At 41.7% G+C, this 18,739-nt stretch overlaps 3 protein-coding genes and 1 long non-coding RNA gene across 6 annotated transcripts; all 4 read right to left on the reverse strand.

The window, feature by feature from the left end:
- Window positions 1–154: 154 nt before the first annotated feature.
- LOC117777096 (protein C19orf12 homolog) lies at window positions 155–2,215 on the reverse strand. Of its 2 annotated transcripts, none has more exons than XM_034611625.1 (3): window positions 2,083–2,215; window positions 637–793; window positions 155–487 (listed from the first exon to the last, which is right to left on the reverse strand). In XM_034611625.1, the coding sequence occupies exons 2-3, from the start codon at window positions 791–793 to the stop codon at window positions 246–248; spliced, it is 399 nt and encodes a 132-aa protein (XP_034467516.1). In that variant the 5' UTR covers window positions 2,083–2,215; the 3' UTR covers window positions 155–245. The 2 variants fall into 2 exon arrangements, with proteins under 2 accessions (XP_034467516.1, XP_034467515.1); XM_034611624.1 differs by having other exon boundaries at window positions 637–833.
- Window positions 2,216–4,294: 2,079 nt separating this feature from the next.
- LOC117777098 (protein C19orf12 homolog) lies at window positions 4,295–6,349 on the reverse strand. Of its 2 annotated transcripts, none has more exons than XM_034611629.1 (3): window positions 6,217–6,349; window positions 4,771–4,927; window positions 4,295–4,621 (listed from the first exon to the last, which is right to left on the reverse strand). In XM_034611629.1, exons 2-3 carry the CDS (start codon window positions 4,925–4,927, stop codon window positions 4,386–4,388), a joined length of 393 nt encoding a protein of 130 aa, XP_034467520.1. In that variant the 5' UTR covers window positions 6,217–6,349; the 3' UTR covers window positions 4,295–4,385. The 2 variants fall into 2 exon arrangements, with proteins under 2 accessions (XP_034467520.1, XP_034467519.1); XM_034611628.1 differs by having other exon boundaries at window positions 4,771–4,967.
- A 2,760-nt stretch (window positions 6,350–9,109) lies between these two features.
- On the reverse strand, window positions 9,110–10,708 carry LOC117777101. Its single transcript, XR_004616555.1, has 2 exons — window positions 10,576–10,708; window positions 9,110–9,281 (listed from the first exon to the last, which is right to left on the reverse strand). It is a non-coding gene; the product is annotated as an uncharacterized LOC117777101 (long non-coding RNA).
- A 585-nt stretch (window positions 10,709–11,293) lies between these two features.
- Window positions 11,294–18,195, reverse strand: LOC117777094. Its single transcript, XM_034611621.1, has 12 exons — window positions 17,422–18,195; window positions 16,647–17,012; window positions 15,422–15,787; window positions 14,342–14,695; window positions 14,182–14,199; window positions 14,005–14,068; window positions 13,878–13,921; window positions 13,079–13,229; window positions 12,800–12,913; window positions 11,975–12,042; window positions 11,524–11,618; window positions 11,294–11,488 (listed from the first exon to the last, which is right to left on the reverse strand). Exons 1-11 carry the CDS (start codon window positions 17,866–17,868, stop codon window positions 11,595–11,597), a joined length of 2,016 nt encoding a protein of 671 aa, XP_034467512.1. The 5' UTR covers window positions 17,869–18,195; the 3' UTR covers window positions 11,294–11,488; window positions 11,524–11,594.
- Window positions 18,196–18,739: the final 544 nt, after the last annotated feature.

Consider the following 18,739-nt stretch of genomic DNA (forward strand, 5'->3'; position numbering starts at 1 on the left):
CTTTTATTTCTTTTTACCTCACAAACGCAGAGCAGATGATCTTGTTGGTGCAGGAAACGTGTTCGATCCGTGGTTCCCTTGATGGATATTAAATATACAACCTTAAGTACGCTTCACACTTAACTATGTTCTTATGAAAAGAATCAACACCACACAAACTGCACTGGGATTTTACTTTTAATGAAGTCCCTGAAGCCTCGTTACAAACAGATCACATCATTTTGGCCGTTTGCCTCAGTCTTCATTTATCTTTTGAAAAACTGGATGAGAGTTTCGAGAATCTGCTGCTTCACGATGGGCTGAGCAGACACCTGAAAAAGCAGGTGGGCATAATCTGTCCACCGCATGTTTTTCAGGACCTGGACTTTCATGAGCTGATTATAAAGCTCCTGCTTCTTCTGATCACTGAGCTCCATTATGATCTTAGGCAGTGCTTTGAATTCATCCTTGAACCAATCATAGGTCAGCAGGCCTCCACCCACTGCGCCTGTAGGGAGGAAGGGGAAGAGTAGTTCAAAAATGCGAAATGAGGTAAAACAGGATATTGATGAGTCCAACAGTCGCACTCTCGTCTCAAATGTGATGATGGTAGATATTTTTAGACGAGCAAGAGGAGCTGAGTTAACCGCTACTTACCCACAAGAAGACCAGGAGGACCCAAGGCAATCCCTGCAGCAGTGGTGATTAATCCAACTGTCCACCCGGCACTAAGTGAACCTTGCAGTGTAGCTTTGATTTCCTCATTAGAGATTAAATAGCAGCACAGCTGTATGACATCATCAACTGGACCCATCTGTGAAGCAGATTGAGAGTTTGAGGAGACGATACAGAATCTAAATGTGATTCAAAACAATCAGACAAGAAATAACAGAATTTCAGGGTCAGTTAAAGGAAGGAATTCAAAAATCAAGTGGTAATATTCAGATCATAAATCTTAATGTTTGAGAAAAAGTTAGAGGTGAAAACCAGAAGATCAGTCTGTCTCCTCAGTTAAAATGAGAAATGTGCAGCATCTTAAGTTAGTAAAAGTTTCACTAATAAGAAAAAACATCTTTTTGTCTTCACTACGAGTTCTAGTACCAACACTACTACAGAGTACATGATGCTGCTGAATACTGTGGCTCATTAATGTTCATCTAAGATGGCTGCTGTTGCTGTGAACTATTTGAGTTGCTTAAACGAAACCAACATTTCCAACATGAGTTGAGCTCCTCAGCCAAAGTTGGAGGAGGAGGAGGAGGAGGAGGAGGAAGAGGAAGAGGAGGAGGAGGAGGAGGAGGAAGAGGAAGAGGAGGAGGAGGAGGAAGAGGAAGAGGAGGAGGAGGAGGAGGCAACATGTCGTCTGGAACAAGCGAAACAATCTGATTCTAATCTGTGTTGTACGGAAGCGTATTGCATTCACTTAAAAAAAAAAAGGTCTATTTTTCGGAGATAATTATCTCGGAAATTCCGACCATAACAATATAATAACGTTTTATAAATACTGCACGACATGATTATGTATAGTACATATTATGCATTTTATGGGGATATGATAGATAAAGGAAATAGTTTTCATTTTTGTCCATAATTAAAATATTTCATTTGTTAGTCTTTTGTGGTTCACTGTTATTTCTACAGAAGGAGAGACTGACGGTTTGAAGCGACGCTGTACGTCATGGCGCTGAGACATCGTGCCGAACACTAGACTGTCTAAGAGCAGCAGCTACATGAACGAGGGCTCGGTGCGGAACGTCCGTGCAACATGTAGCTTCATCAAAACACTAGATTACAATTATCTCAGAAAAACAGAACCTTTGTTTTTTTTCAAGTGAATGCAATACGCTTCCGTAGTGTTGCACGTAGAATACAGCTTTGCCAAATTAAAAAATAATGAGTGAGTTCAACAACATTAAGACTTTACCTGACATATCACTGTCACTTCAGTGAGAGGAGCCACAGCAGAATCGCTCGTTAGAGAACAGTACTGATCAAACGTGTCTTATCTACAGTACATGTGTGTCTGTGTATCTTGTCTCCTGCCTCGTCAAAGTTAACGTACATTGAACATGAAAGCATTTTACAGGAGATCACAGGAATTACCTTCGGTGGAGAAGTCGATCAGATTGGTGCTGGAGAGGAGACACAGCTCAGGGTGTTACCAACAGTGACACTGGCTCAGGGCAGTCACCTGAGAAACAGCTGGCACATGTAAAATTGTTTTCAAGGAAGTGAAACTCAAAATACTTTTCACTTTTTTTCAAAATAGTGTCGGAGGGGGGTTTGAGTCCACAAAACAATTTTGGAGTTTCAGATGTAAACAGCTTTTCAGCCAAATCCAAAATAATTGAAGTAACTGGAAGTAAATCTTCAAACATAAAAACATAACGTGCCTCCATTCTGCTCGTGTGTCGTCATCCAAGTGTGTGTATGATGCATTTCAACGTATCACATCCACAATTTGATATATTACTGCACATGACTGCTTTTTAATGAGTTGATAAAATCTGTCAGACACATATGAACTCCCTTCTTATTTAGAAAGAGCTTTACAAAGTAGTATAGACTGTTACTCTTATTACAAGTGTGCTGTAATTCACAAAATAAGATTTTCAATTCAAAATTCCGACTACAACAGTAAAATAGCCTTTTAGTTCTTAAGACTTACAGCAGACTGCATGAAGAGCTGTTAGACTTTAAACCAGAACCACCACTGATGACTGGTTTCACTGTCGCATGAATAAGCAGGTGTTCCTAATGAAGTGAGCGTGTTTCTCCTTTAAACTACTAACACAGACACAAACATTTCATTTCATCAGATTCAAAGAGCGACGAAGATGCAGGAGAAGTTTGCAGAACTGTAGTTTTAATATGAGATGTAACAATTTTACAAAATGGCTTTTTATTTGATTTGAAAGTACAATTTTAGCATCACTAACACCACAGTGACAAAAGTCAAACTTCAGGCATGAAAAGGACGAAGCCTCATGTTGAACATTTCTGCACCTTCACACCGACGCTTTGCTTTACGTATATATTTGTCCCGACAGCTCCGCGGCCTTTAAAGAAAATAGAATCAAGGTTAAAAATGGTTCCTTCAGCTCAGCTCCGACTTGATTCTCAGATTATGGCTGATTTCAAGAACTGAAAAGAGAGAAAGAAAACAACGTGTTAATAACACAAGTAACAATTGTGATGGAAATCTGGAAATACAAGAGGCTGGAAACACCAAAGTTATCCACGTGTATTTTAATAGGGGCTTTCTGCAGAAAGGATCAACACAGAGAGTCACAAGGATCTCAGAGTGAAGATGCAGGACACTCAAATGCAAGCATCTTGTATAGGAGGACTAAGGCTGTCTCTCAGAACCAGTTCAGACTGGTTCTGAGAGGTTTCTGAGGTTTTCTTGCTCCTCTGCCAGTATTTTATTAATCTTTATTTACTCTTTCTTATCATTTTCAGTTTTTCTGTTTGTGTGTATATATATATAAACTCAGTCGACTGTAAAACTCTTCAGACACAAAGACTTTCCAAAGCCAGTAAACACCTGTACACCAGCGCCATCTTCAGGTGATTCATCAGCTTAGCATGTTTACCAGCCTCACTCCACACTCATCCTCCTTTTTGTGAGTCAGTTGAACTTTATTTTCTTTATTCAACTCAAAGCTGTGAAAGAGGTTTTGGGTCGTTCTTCTCTAATTCAGAAGGATGTAAAGAATTGAGAGGCACTCGGAGAGCGTGTACATTGCATATATGCAATAAATCAGATAAACCATGTTCACAGAAATGTTCTGCACCATAAACGCAGGCAAAAATATAAATTCTCTGATATGGTTAAATACTGGTTCCAGGACCACTTCCCTGACCCACAACACATCCTTCCATGATGTTTCCTGGAAATCCTTCCTGTAGCTTCTGCGTATTCTTGCTTAACACGCAGATTAATGAACATTATCGACTGTTGATATTTGATTTGTCAGCTGTACAGAAGTTGTACATCTTTCAAGTTGCTGTGGAGCAGACTGCAGGTTTTTCTCTTTATGTGTCGGCCTTAAATCAGCTGCTCTTCACCTCTGATGTCGTCGCTGCAGATTGTTTTTCTCAAATCACTTGTGAACGAAATCTGCAAACCCCAGGTTGACCTTGAATCTAATTGACGACCTTTTATTTCTTTTTACCTCACAAACGCAGAGCAGATGATCTTGTTGGTGCAGGAAACGTGTTCGATCCGTGGTTCCCTTGATGGATATTAAATATACAACCTTAAGTACGCTTCACACTTAACTATGTTCTTATGAAAAGAATCAACACCACACAAACTGCACTGGGATTTTACTTTTAATGAAGTCCCTGAAGCCTCGTTACAAACAGATCACATCATTTTGGCCGTTTGCCTCAGTCTTCATTTATCTTTTGAAAAACTGGATGAGAGTTTCGAGAATCTGCTGCTTCACGATGGGCTGAGCCAACACCTGAGAAAGCAGGTGGGCATCATCTGTCCACCGCATGTTTCTCAGGACTTTCATGAGCTGATTATAAAGCTCCTGCTTCTTCTGATCACTGAGCTCCATTATGATCTTAGGCAGTGCTTTGAATTCATCCTTGAACCAATCATAGGTCAGCAGGCCTCCACCCACTGCGCCTGTAGGGAGGAAGGGGAAGAGTAGTTCAAAAATGCGAAATGAGGTAAAACAGGATATTGATGAGTCCAACAGTCGCACTCTCGTCTCAAATGTGATGATGGTAGATATTTTTAGACGAGCAAGAGGAGCTGAGTTAACCGCTACTTACCCACAAGAAGACCAGGAGGACCCAAGGCAATCCCTGCAGCAGTGGTGATTAATCCAACTGTCCACCCGGCACTAAGTGAACCTTGCAGTGTAGCTTTGATTTCCTCATTAGAGATTAAATAGCAGCACAGCTGTATGACATCATCAACTGGACCCATCTGTGAAGCAGATTGAGAGTTTGAGGAGACGATACAGAATCTAAATGTGATTCAAAACAATCAGACAAGAAATAACAGAATTTCAGGGTCAGTTAAAGGAAGGAATTCAAAAATCAAGTGGTAATATTCAGATCATAAATCTTAATGTTTGAGAAAAAGTTAGAGGTGAAAACCAGAAGATCAGTCTGTCTCCTCAGTTAAAATGAGAAATGTGCAGCATCTTAAGTTAGTAAAAGTTTCACTAATAAGAAAAAACATCTTTTTGTCTTCACTACGAGTTCTAGTACCAACACTACTACAGAGTACATGATGCTGCTGAATACTGTGGCTCATTAATGTTCATCTAAGATGGCTGCTGTTGCTGTGAACTATTTGAGTTGCTTAAACGAAACCAACATTTCCAACATGAGTTGAGCTCCTCAGCCAAAGTTGGAGGAGGAGGAGGAGGAGGAGGAGGAAGAGGAAGAGGAGGAGGAGGAGGAGGAGGAAGAGGAAGAGGAGGAGGAGGAGGAAGAGGAAGAGGAGGAGGAGGAGGAGGCAACATGTCGTCTGGAACAAGCGAAACAATCTGATTCTAATCTGTGTTGTACGGAAGCGTATTGCATTCACTTAAAAAAAAAAAGGTCTATTTTTCGGAGATAATTATCTCGGAAATTCCGACCATAACAATATAATAACGTTTTATAAATACTGCACGACATGATTATGTATAGTACATATTATGCATTTTATGGGGATATGATAGATAAAGGAAATAGTTTTCATTTTTGTCCATAATTAAAATATTTCATTTGTTAGTCTTTTGTGGTTCACTGTTATTTCTACAGAAGGAGAGACTGACGGTTTGAAGCGACGCTGTACGTCATGGCGCTGAGACATCGTGCCGAACACTAGACTGTCTAAGAGCAGCAGCTACATGAACGAGGGCTCGGTGCGGAACGTCCGTGCAACATGTAGCTTCATCAAAACACTAGATTACAATTATCTCAGAAAAACAGAACCTTTGTTTTTTTTCAAGTGAATGCAATACGCTTCCGTAGTGTTGCACGTAGAATACAGCTTTGCCAAATTAAAAAATAATGAGTGAGTTCAACAACATTAAGACTTTACCTGACATATCACTGTCACTTCAGTGAGAGGAGCCACAGCAGAATCGCTCGTTAGAGAACAGTACTGATCAAACGTGTCTTATCTACAGTACATGTGTGTCTGTGTATCTTGTCCCCTGCCTCGTCAAAGTTAACGTACATTGAACATGAAAGCATTTTACAGGAGATCACAGGAATTACCTTCGGTGGAGAAGTCGATCAGATTGGTGCTGGAGAGGAGACACAGCTCAGGGTGTTACCAACAGTGACACTGGCTCAGGGCAGTCACCTGAGAAACAGCTGGCACATGTAAAATTGTTTTCAAGGAAGTGAAACTCAAAATACTTTTCACTTTTTTTCAAAATAGTGTCGGAGGGGGGTTTGAGTCCACAAAACAATTTTGGAGTTTCAGATGTAAACAGCTTTTCAGCCAAATCCAAAATAATTGAAGTAACTGGAAGTAAATCTTCAAACATAAAAACATAACGTGCCTCCATTCTGCTCGTGTGTCGTCATCCAAGTGTGTGTATGATGCATTTCAACGTATCACATCCACAATTTGATATATTACTGCACATGACTGCTTTTTAATGAGTTGATAAAATCTGTCAGACACATATGAACTCCCTTCTTATTTAGAAAGAGCTTTACAAAGTAGTATAGACTGTTACTCTTATTACAAGTGTGCTGTAATTCACAAAATAAGATTTTCAATTCAAAATTCAGACTACAACAGTAAAATAGCCTTTTAGTTCTTAAGACTTACAGCAGACTGCATGAAGAGCTGTTAGACTTTAAACCAGAACCACCACTGATGACTGGTTTCACTGTCGCATGAATAAGCAGGTGTTCCTAATGAAGTGAGCGTGTTTCTCCTTTAAACTACTAACACAGACACAAACATTTCATTTCATCAGATTCAAAGAGCGACGAAGATGCAGGAGAAGTTTGCAGAACTGTAGTTTTAATATGAGATGTAACAATTTTACAAAATGGCTTTTTATTTGATTTGAAAGTACAATTTTAGCATCACTAACACCACAGTGACAAAAGTCAAACTTCAGGCATGAAAAGGACGAAGCCTCATGTTGAACATTTCTGCACCTTCACACCGACGCTTTGCTTTACGTATATATTTGTCCCGACAGCTCCGCGGCCTTTAAAGAAAATAGAATCAAGGTTAAAAATGGTTCCTTCAGCTCAGCTCCGACTTGATTCTCAGATTATGGCTGATTTCAAGAACTGAAAAGAGAGAAAGAAAACAACGTGTTAATAACACAAGTAACAATTGTGATGGAAATCTGGAAATACAAGAGGCTGGAAACACCAAAGTTATCCACGTGTATTTTAATAGGGGCTTTCTGCAGAAAGGATCAACACAGAGAGTCACAAGGATCTCAGAGTGAAGATGCAGGACACTCAAATGCAAGCATCTTGTATAGGAGGACTAAGGCTGTCTCTCAGAACCAGTCTGAACTGGTTCTGAGAGGTTTCTGAGGTTTTCTTGCTCCTCTGCCAGTATTTTATTAATCTTTATTTACTCTTTCTTATCATTTTCAGTTTTTCTGTTTGTGTGTATATATATATAAATATAAACTCAGTCGACTGTAAAACTCTTCAGACACAAAGACTTTCCAAAGCCAGTAAACACCTGTACACCAGCGCCATCTTCAGGTGATTCATCAGTTTAGCATGTTTACCAGCCTCACTCCACACTCATCCTCCTTTTTGTGAGTCAGTTGAACTTTATTTTCTTTATTCAACTCAAAGCTGTGAAAGAGGTTTTGGGTCGTTCTTCTCTAATTCAGACGGATTTGGTTTGTCTGCTGTCACTTCCAGACTGTTAGTGCTTCCTGTTTTATTTTGTCACATGTATCCTGTTGTGTTCATGTTTGTTCTGCTTCCTGCTCTTGTGTGTTTTCCCGTCTTGAACACGTGTCTCATTCTGGCGTCTGCCTTTAGGAGATGTTTCCTGTCACCTGGTTTTCTTTAACCAAAGTCTCTGATATGGTTAAATTCGGTTCCTTTACAAGAACTCATTAAAGATCACCACTCAAATAAAGATACTTGATTTGTTTGACAGTATCAGAGCAACCATCCAGATCCACACCTGACTTCACCTGTTTCTAGATATTAGCACTCGACACATGTTGAAGAAAATGATCCAGGACCACTTCCCTGACCCACAACACATCCTTCCATGATGTTTCCTGGAAATCCTTCCTGTAGCTTCTGCGTATTCTTGCTTAACACGCAGATTAATAAACATTATCGACTGTTGATATTTGATTTGTCAGCTGTACAGAAGTTGTACATCTTTCAAGTTGCTGTGGAGCAGACTGCAGGTTTTTCTCTTTATGTGTCGGCCTTAAATCAGCTGCTCTTCACCTCTGATGTCGTCGCTGCAGATTGTTTTTCTCAAATCACTTGTGAACGAAATCTGCAAACCCCAGGTTGACCTTGAATCTAATTGACGACCTTTTATTTCTTTTTACCTCACAAACGCAGAGCAGATGATCTTGTTGGTGCAGGAAACGTGTTCGATCCGTGGTTCCCTTGATGGATATTAAATATACAACCTTAAGTACGCTTCACACTTAACTATGTTCTTATGAAAAGAATCAACACCACACAAACTGCACTGGGATTTTACTTTTAATGAAGTCCCTGAAGCCTCGTTACAAACAGATCACATCATTTTGGCCGTTTGCCTCAGTCTTCATTTATCTTTTGAAAAACTGGATGACAGCTTCGAGAATCTGCTGCTTCACGATGGGCTGAGCCAACACCTGAGAAAGCAGGTGGGCATAATCTGTCCACCGCATGTTTCTCAGGACTTTCATGAGCTGATTATAAAGCTCCTGCTTCTTCTGATCACTGAGGCTCCATTATGATCTTAGGCAGTGCTTTGAATTCATCCTTGAACCAATCATAGGTCAGCAGGCCTCCACCCACTGCGCCTGTAGGGAGGAAGGGGAAGAGTAGTTCAAAAATGCGAAATGAGGTAAAACAGGATATTGATGAGTCCAACAGTCGCACTCTCGTCTCAAATGTGATGATGGTAGATATTTTTAGACGAGCAAGAGGAGCTGAGTTAACCGCTACTTACCCACAAGAAGACCAGGAGGACCCAAGGCAATCCCTGCAGCAGTGGTGATTAATCCAACTGTCCACCCGGCACTAAGTGAACCTTGCAGTGTAGCTTTGATTTCCTCATTAGAGATTAAATAGCAGCACAGCTGTATGACATCATCAACTGGATCCATCTGTGAAGCAGATTGAGAGTTTGAGGAGACGATACAGAATCTAAATGTGATTCAAAACAATCAGACAAGAAATAACAGAATTTCAGGGTCAGTTAAAGGAAGGAATTCAAAAATCAAGTGGTAATATTCAGATCATAAATCTTAATGTTTGAGAAAAAGTTAGAGGTGAAAACCAGAAGATCAGTCTGTCTCCTCAGTTAAAATGAGAAATGTGCAGCATCTTAAGTTAGTAAAAGTTTCACTAATAAGAAAAAACATCTTTTTGTCTTCACTACGAGTTCTAGTACCAACACTACTACAGAGTACATGATGCTGCTGAATACTGTGGCTCATTAATGTTCATCTAAGATGGCTGCTGTTGCTGTGAACTATTTGAGTTGCTTAAACGAAACCAACATTTCCAACATGAGTTGAGCTCCTCAGCCAAAGTTGGAGGAGGAGGAGGAGGAGGAGGAGGAGGAGGAGAGGAAGAGGAGGAGGAGGAGGAGGAGGAAGAGGAAGAGGAGGAGGAGGAGGAAGAGGAAGAGGAGGAGGAGGAGGAGGCAACATGTCGTCTGGAACAAGCGAAACAATCTGATTCTAATCTGTGTTGTACGGAAGCGTATTGCATTCACTTAAAAAAAAAAAGGTCTATTTTTCGGAGATAATTATCTCGGAAATTCCGACCATAACAATATAATAACGTTTTATAAATACTGCACGACATGATTATGTATAGTACATATTATGCATTTTATGGGGATATGATAGATAAAGGAAATAGTTTTCATTTTTGTCCATAATTAAAATATTTCATTTGTTAGTCTTTTGTGGTTCACTGTTATTTCTACAGAAGGAGAGACTGACGGTTTGAAGCGACGCTGTACGTCATGGCGCTGAGACATCGTGCCGAACACTAGACTGTCTAAGAGCAGCAGCTACATGAACGAGGGCTCGGTGCGGAACGTCCGTGCAACATGTAGCTTCATCAAAACACTAGATTACAATTATCTCAGAAAAACAGAACCTTTGTTTTTTTTCAAGTGAATGCAATACGCTTCCGTAGTGTTGCACGTAGAATACAGCTTTGCCAAATTAAAAAATAATGAGTGAGTTCAACAACATTAAGACTTTACCTGACATATCACTGTCACTTCAGTGAGAGGAGCCACAGCAGAATCGCTCGTTAGAGAACAGTACTGATCAAACAAGTCTTATCTGCAGTACATGTGTGTCTGTGTATCTTGTCTCCTGCCTCGTCAAAGTTAACGTACATTGAACATGAAAGCATTTTACAGGAGATCACAGGAATTACCTTCGGTGGAGAAGTCGATCAGATTGGTGCTGGAGAGGAGACACAGCTCAGGGTGTTACCAACAGTGACACTGGCTCAGGGCAGTCACCTGAGAAACAGCTGGCACATGTAAAATTGTTTTCAAGGAAGTGAAACTCAAAATACTTTTCACTTTTTTTCAAAATAGTGTCGGAGGGGGGTTTGAGTCCACAAAACAATTTTGGAGTTTCAGATGTAAACAGCTTTTCAGCCAAATCCAAAATAATTGAAGTAACTGGAAGTAAATCTTCAAACATAAAAACATAACGTGCCTCCATTCTGCTCGTGTGTCGTCATCCAAGTGTGTGTATGATGCATTTCAACGTATCACATCCACAATTTGATATATTACTGCACATGACTGCTTTTTAATGAGTTGATAAAATCTGTCAGACACATATGAACTCCCTTCTTATTTAGAAAGAGCTTTACAAAGTAGTATAGACTGTTACTCTTATTACAAGTGTGCTGTAATTCACAAAATAAGATTTTCAATTCAAAATTCCGACTACAACAGTAAAATAGCCTTTTAGTTCTTAAGACTTACAGCAGACTGCATGAAGAGCTGTTAGACTTTAAACCAGAACCACCACTGATGACTGGTTTCACTGTCGCATGAATAAGCAGGTGTTCCTAATGAAGTGAGCGTGTTTCTCCTTTAAACTACTAACACAGACACAAACATTTCATTTCATCAGATTCAAAGAGCGACGAAGATGCAGGAGAAGTTTGCAGAACTGTAGTTTTAATATGAGATGTAACAATTTTACAAAATGGCTTTTTATTTGATTTGAAAGTACAATTTTAGCATCACTAACACCACAGTGACAAAAGTCAAACTTCAGGCATGAAAAGGACGAAGCCTCATGTTGAACATTTCTGCACCTTCACACCGACGCTTTGCTTTACGTATATATATTTGTCCCGACAGCTCCGCGGCCTTTAAAGAAAATAGAATCATGGTTAAAAATGGTTCCTTCAGCTCAGCTCCGACTTGATTCTCAGATTATGGCTGATTTCAAGAACTGAAAAGAGAGAAAGAAAACAACGTGTTAATAACACAAGTAACCTTCAATAACCTTAACATTTAAAAGGTGTCACTTTTTTAATGATATAACATTAATCAAGCAAAATATAAAGCAAAGAGTTTGATACTGAAACTTGTACACCATCAAAGCAGTTTAGCCAAGCGAGATTATCAAAGGACTCAAGAGAAGTTATTTAGAAAGACTTTAGAAACTACAAGAAACTACAGGCGTCGATATGATGGAGGTTTCACAGAGGAAAGTAAATGATCCTGTTGTGTGCGTGATATCTTTATGCTGTGGGTAAATAAACAGCGTGAAATAGAATTTGATGAGATGAATCCAAACATTGTCACCTGCTTGAAAGAGAAGCTGGCGACCTGGCAGTCACATGGCAGACTCAGCAGATGGGCCTTGAAACGACCTGGAACACAAAATATTCTGTTGGCAAATATGACGGTGGAATCTGGATTTTTACACCAAATGTGGTCACAATCTTCCTGTGTCAGCCAATGATGGAATCTAACAAAGTACATTTACTTACTACTTTACTGGAATAAGTAAATTTTTCATGCATCTCTACTTAAGTAGATATATTTTGAGATAATTTTAACTTTCAACTCCACTACATTATGTTGTTTGGTGGTTTCTTGGTTGGTTTGTCTGTTTATGAGCAAGATTACACAACAACAATAGAACTGATTACCACTAAACTTGGTGGGAGGGGGTGCGGAGTGAGTCAGGGAAGAATATTTGTATCTGCAGCAACAGAAACTTGGCAGAGACTCATACTGATGTAGGAATGAGTCTCTGCCGTCCCATTAGCAGAGGCTCACTCTGCAAGTCAATGCAAGTTTTGACTTCGGTGATAGAATTCCTATGAGGAATTTTGCAGGCTATTCAATTTTTGGTTTGGTTCCATCTTTCTTTGTATTTCGTAACGTCTCTGTTGATGTGCAAAGGCCTTTACTCTCAATACTTAAAGTCCATATTTACAAGAAAGTACATATTTACTAACCCTACGTAACTTTGACTTTTACTTGAGCACAGTTGTCTGTACTAAACGTCTCCTCCACCACTGGCGTCAGCCCTGTTCACTGTTGTGCCGCTCAGACCTTCGTCCTTGTCGTTCGTGTTCCACGTGTTTGTGTAGACGACTCCCTCTACCTGCTGATATTTACCTCTGAGGATCTGAAGTCTTGTCAGGAGCGCCACGTACTCATCATAGTCGATCCCACCTCGGGAGCCGTGTTCGCGCCACAGAGTTCGAAAGGTCCCATCATCTAAACTGAAGTCTGAGTGACAAAAAACCAACTGATTAACTCAGGCAGTTGTCTTATCTTCATTCTATCTTCAGCTTTCGCACATTTTTAATGTCTTTTCTGATTAAATGGCAGAATTGAGACGTGTTAAATGATAAATGATGATTTGTGTATTTTTTGTGTTTCGTGTGTATTCACCGTGGACAGACAGAGCTTTTTCCATTTGGGTTTGAGTGACGGAGGATGGATTCCTGCTCTCGTAGCTCTCCACGTACTCCCTCCTGATAATGGCCACATAATGCTCCAGTTTGAAGAGCTCCAGCACATCCAGGTCTCCAGTGTTGTCTGACTGAATGTGCTATTAAAGAGCTCAAATGAATTGAAGTCCTACAGCTCAACACATGGTTGCAAAGCAGCGTCTATTACAGCCAAAAATGACACGTTCATCACGATTCCCTCTTGTGGGACAATACTCTGAATAAAACATTAAGATACGACCACATTTTGGGGTATTTTGGTCTAAACTGCTGGTTTACTTGAATTCTCAGGTTTTTTGTCGTAAGGATTCGACTGAGAAAACCAAAACTTGGGAGATGAAGGGAGCCATGAATCATTCTATACAGGATTTTCATATGCTGTACTCTTTGGACAATTGACTGCAAAATTAAGACGGATGACAGGTTTCCACTTCGTCCTACTAACCAGAGATGGAGCCAAAATATCTCTGATGCGATCGCCGCCATCTTGAACTGATGACTTCATTGGAAGTCAGAGCCAGGAACCTTTCACTGTCTGTCCTTAAAAAGTCTGGGTTGACTGCACCTGAACATACATCAGTGTGATAAGCCACCACCAGGGGGCAAGTGAGACACTTTGGCTTCACTTTTCCGGAGCCGTCATGTTGTGGATCTTTATTTTACAGTCTTTTGGTCGGTGCAGCCTCTAAAGGACATTGACCCACAGCTCATGAGAAAAGAGAGAAGGTTCCAAAGGATACATCCATGAGAGTCAACAGCAGACGGGCCGTCTTGAGACTCAAGGCTAGAATGAGGAAGAATGGATCGAGTTTCAACATTTGTCATTCACATGAGATAAGAGTCAGAATTAGTGGGAAGAAAACGGACATTTGCCACGAACAGTGAAGCCACCAGCATTCAGCTTAGTAAGAACGGCTTCTGCATTCAGCATCTGTTGGGAACATGAAACAAGTGTCACACAATCCTGTAAGTCCGACCTTCAACTCTGTGGTGAAATACAGTGAGTACAACACACACAAGGTTTTATCTAAACATAATAAATACCTCAGACCTGCTGTCTTCCTGTAACAGAAGAGAAAGGGAAGATGTCAGGTAAAAATAGATGGTCAGCAAAAATCGAGTGATGCAGCATCTAGATAATGTTCTGATAGAAAATTGTATTTTGTACTGAACAGAATTCTTTGATAAATTGTCCACGACTTACTGATATACACACTTCCTCTGGGAATAAGTTACACTGCAGGTCAGCCGGCCAGGAAACGCCGAAACTGTTCATCAGACTCTCACAGCCCCGTTTGGCTCGCTCACAGAAAGACCTGCAGGGCCGCTGCACTTCCCCAGCCACACACTGGGGGGCGTACACTCTACACAGGAAGAGGCGTATGTCCACCGAGCACACAGTTTGCACTATCGAGTTGAAAAAGGACATCTTCATGACTGCTTCTCTTTGACTTGTGTGTCCGAGCAGATTGGGGCTGATGGTCTGGTTGTAGGACAGACCCTGACACATCGGTATGGTGATGGGCTCACAGATCCCCCCGCTGCTGCTCACTCCATACTGGAACAACACACAAGTGCACACTGTCATTTGACCTGCGATAGAGAATGTTCTGTACGATGTGACCACCAGGGGGCGCACTCCTCCGACAGGGAGGTGAGAGACAGCCTCAGTTTGCAAAACCATACGAACATGATGCGAAAGGAAAAGAAATAAACAGAAGGTCAACTCCTCTACTGTCAATGGGAGTCCACGTCTTTTTTAGAGGGTTTACCTGCGTTAACAAATCTGCATTTACCTGCTAATTTTGGTGTAAACGAGGTATATATAACTTCGGCCACTAGGGGTCTCTCAATCTCAATCAACACAAAAGATCTAGTTTGACGATGTCGTGAAGAAGTGTGGAATCATGGGAGTTGTATTCACCACCATTGCCAAATCATGTTTTAGTTGCGACAATAATAATCGGGATCCAATCGGGATCCATCCAGTGATAAAACATTAACATCGACTTACAGCTGCTTCTTCTTGAATTTAACCTTTTTGTTAATATAGTGTTGTAATATATTGTAGTTTGTGTCTTTTATGTTTGTATATCGTGTTTCAGCTTTAACAGGGAGATCCGCCTGAGACATTCCTACCACAACTGAGGAGTAGTTAGTTAGTTAGTTAGTTAGTAATTAAGGCAGATTCCTGGTCATGTTCAATAAAACAACACCCAGAGATTCTTCCCCCGTTATGGACACATCACATCACGACCAATGGTGTTATAAAGTGCAGACTTACGTGTTCACAGGACTCCATAGTAAACGCTTCACAACCGAGCTTTGCAGGCCACGTGAAGCCGAATCGGTTCATCAGGGACTCGCAGCCGGACCGGGCCTGCTCACAGAGCGTCCTGCAGGGAGGCCGAACTTTTCCTGCCACACACTCTGGGGTGTAGACGGAGCACAGGAAAGGCTTCAGATGAGGGGAGCACCTCACTTTCACGAGTGGATAAAACTGTTGTAGTTCCATATCTGCCTCCTGCTGGGTTTTGTGGCCGAAAACATTGGGCAGCGCAGTGTCAGTGTAAGGGAGGTCGTTGCAGAGAGGGACAGTGATCGTCTGACATGTTGCGAGGGATGTTTGGGCATCAACGCTGTCTTGACCCTGGATGTATGAACAGAAACGCATATCAGTGAATTCTCAACTATTGCGTCACTCCTGTAGTTTTCATTTCTCACGAGTGCACTTACACTCTTTTATTGCAGCGCTTACATGACCTTTAAAACAGTGACTTTGACCAGGATTTGTCTGTCCAGCATTCATCTGTGTGACCCTTGCTCTTTATTCAGGAGCAGGACTGATTCATTTCACCTTCAGATTGTGTAATGCTTTCACTCAAACCCTGCGCTCGCACTCAAATTGCCCCTGAATGTGCTTTGCTTGGCTCTGCTTGTGCTCAAACTCTGCGCTTACACACAGAGTTCCTGCGCTCCAGCTTGAAACGTCTGTTCTTGGGGTTTTTCTTCTGCATTCAGATTTTTTGTCCAATGAGATTGTCAGAATTTTCCAACCAATAGAATGCCATGTATGGTGTTGACAAACTGAATTTGTCCAGGTAGGAACTTTTTGAGTGCTGGAAATCTGAGTGCAAGCAACAGAATATCTGAGTGCAAGCGCACAGTTTGAGCACAAGCAGAGCAAATCTAAGTGAAGCGAGGCATCATAATCGGAGTCGTGATTCTGTCCAGTGGGTACAGGCAGCAAAGATGTCAGCACCCAACCTGAGTGAGCACATTACGTCCAGTTTCATAACCACTGTCTTTATGAAATTCTGGAAACACTCACTGAGTCATGGTGAGGTTTCTGTTTGAAATGAGAACGATTCAAATGCGGTCCATGCAAAAAGAGCCCAGTGTGGGATCAGTACTCAGTAGCGTCATACCAGGAAAGTAAAAGCTGGATCGGTACATCCTCAGTAAACATCCCTTTGTCCACATGTTAGAGTCAAAGAGGGCAGACTTACTTGTTCACAGGATTCTGTGGTCATTGTGTTACAAATGAAGTTTTCAGGCCATACGAAGTTAAACTTGTTCATCAGGGACTCGCAGCCGGACCGGGCCTGCTCACAGTCCGTCCTGCAGGGAGGCCGAGCTTTTCCTGCCACACACTGGGGAGTGTAGAGGGAGCACAGGAAAGGCTTCAGATGAGGGGAGCACCCCACTCTCACGAGTGGAAGAAACTGATGAACTTCCAGGTTTGCCTCCTCCTGGGTTGTGTGGCCAAGAAGATTGGGCAATATGGTTTCTGTGTACAGTAAGTCTGAGCAGAATGTGGAACTGATCGTCTGACATGTTGCAGGGGAAGTTGGACTAACCCTGGGCTGCAGACCCTGGAAGAACAGAAACAAAAATTAACCATTTCTGAAAAATCTAAATTCTTACTTCTGCAGTTCTCACCAACCACAACTGTCCCATTTACCTACGTTGGCCAAAGAGGCTCTGTGAGTTCCATGTGACCACATGCCTGCATGGTGTGAACTTTAAGATTCAGGATTCTTTATTATCTTTCCCAAAGAGGTTGTTTTTTCGCCCAGGTCCATTTGTTTGTTGGTTGCTCTGTTTGTAACCAAGATTATGCAAAAACTAGGAATCGAGTTAATGAGCACAATGAGCGGTAACCATCCTCTCATTTCAATACCAGCAAAAAAACGAAAAAGGACGTTTCCCAAAAGTCTTTGAAGAGTCTGTATGAAAACGAAGAGTCTTCAAACCCCCATATACCCATTATTTTATACTAACCTGTACACAGTTGGACTCTGGTAAAGCTTCACACCGGAGCCTCGTCGGCCAGGACAAGCGCTTCGCTCTGATCACAGATTCGCAGTCGGTCTTGACCTTGTCACAGAGAGCTCGGCATGGCTTCACCCGGCTGTCGTCTGCTGAGCTGCATTCTGGCACAACAATGCGACACATCAGTGTGGCGACTGCTGGTGAACAGGCCGTCTCCACAATCTGACCAATCTGCTGCAGGCTGTAGCCTGTGACTCCAGTCGGATTGAGGGTAGTGGTGTATCCCACATCTTGACAAAAGCTGGCTGTTACGGGCTTGCAGTTTGGCCGGTCATCTCTGGCACTATGTGCTTGCTGAGGGGACAGCAGCAATCCCACAACCACCAAGATGAAACACTTCATAGCTTTTGGGAACCTCAGAAACTGTGCTGCGCAGTTTAACAAAGCCTCAGACATCTGTTCTACTCTCTGGAGGTGGAGTACGAGTCTGCGAATGGAGTTTCTACAAACATGGAACTGATTTCAGACCACTGGGGAGGCACATGCCAACAAGATGCTTGACACAAAATGAGGCCCAAGCTGGTCTCAGAGCAGCCGCCCTATTCTGAGGAATTCAGAGCAAGGGATCCTGAGCTGTGTGCGAAGCTCAACATCTGGTTGTGATTATGTGTTTTCTGTAGAACCTTGGGGGGTGAGAATTTGTTGCATAAATCTGGCACAATAACTCTGACTTCTGGAAGGAAAGTACTTCAGCACTGAAACCTTGTTTGTTGCATGTTTCTGTAACACCAGTCTCTCCAGTTGTCTGGAACTGGGATTTCCAAAACAAAAAAGTTGATTGATGTACGACAGCATTGAAAGACAAGGTGGTTGACTTTCTTATCCAAAGATCATGTAAGAATCAATGCTTTTGAGTGGAGGGGAATTAAATATATTCAAGCCCTTGAATGGAACTAATTAATACATTTAATGAAGGAACTATAGACAGAAAGAGGCGGGACTAAGTGCCAGATAGTAAATGAATAGGACAAGTTTATACAGTGTGTTTGTCTCACTTCAGAGGCTGCATCTGAAGACTGGTTGCATCACAGCAGTGAAACTGTCTCATTCCGAGCTCCGACAAATGATCCTTCCTGCACCGACCTGTCCCAGGACTCATTACGCGCTCGGCCCATGAACATGTGTCCTACAGCCCGTGTCCTCTGGAGGATGCAGCCCCTAAATTGAGACACAGCTATGAACCCAAAATCATCTTTCCATCTTGTGGCAATCACCCAATTAGGAGTCTGCACCACCGTGAACCGGAGACACGGTATCAAGGTCCCTC

The sequence above is a fragment of the Hippoglossus hippoglossus genome, chromosome 16 (assembly GCF_009819705.1).
Source record: "Hippoglossus hippoglossus isolate fHipHip1 chromosome 16, fHipHip1.pri, whole genome shotgun sequence".
Taxonomy (NCBI): domain Eukaryota; kingdom Metazoa; phylum Chordata; class Actinopteri; order Pleuronectiformes; family Pleuronectidae; genus Hippoglossus; species Hippoglossus hippoglossus.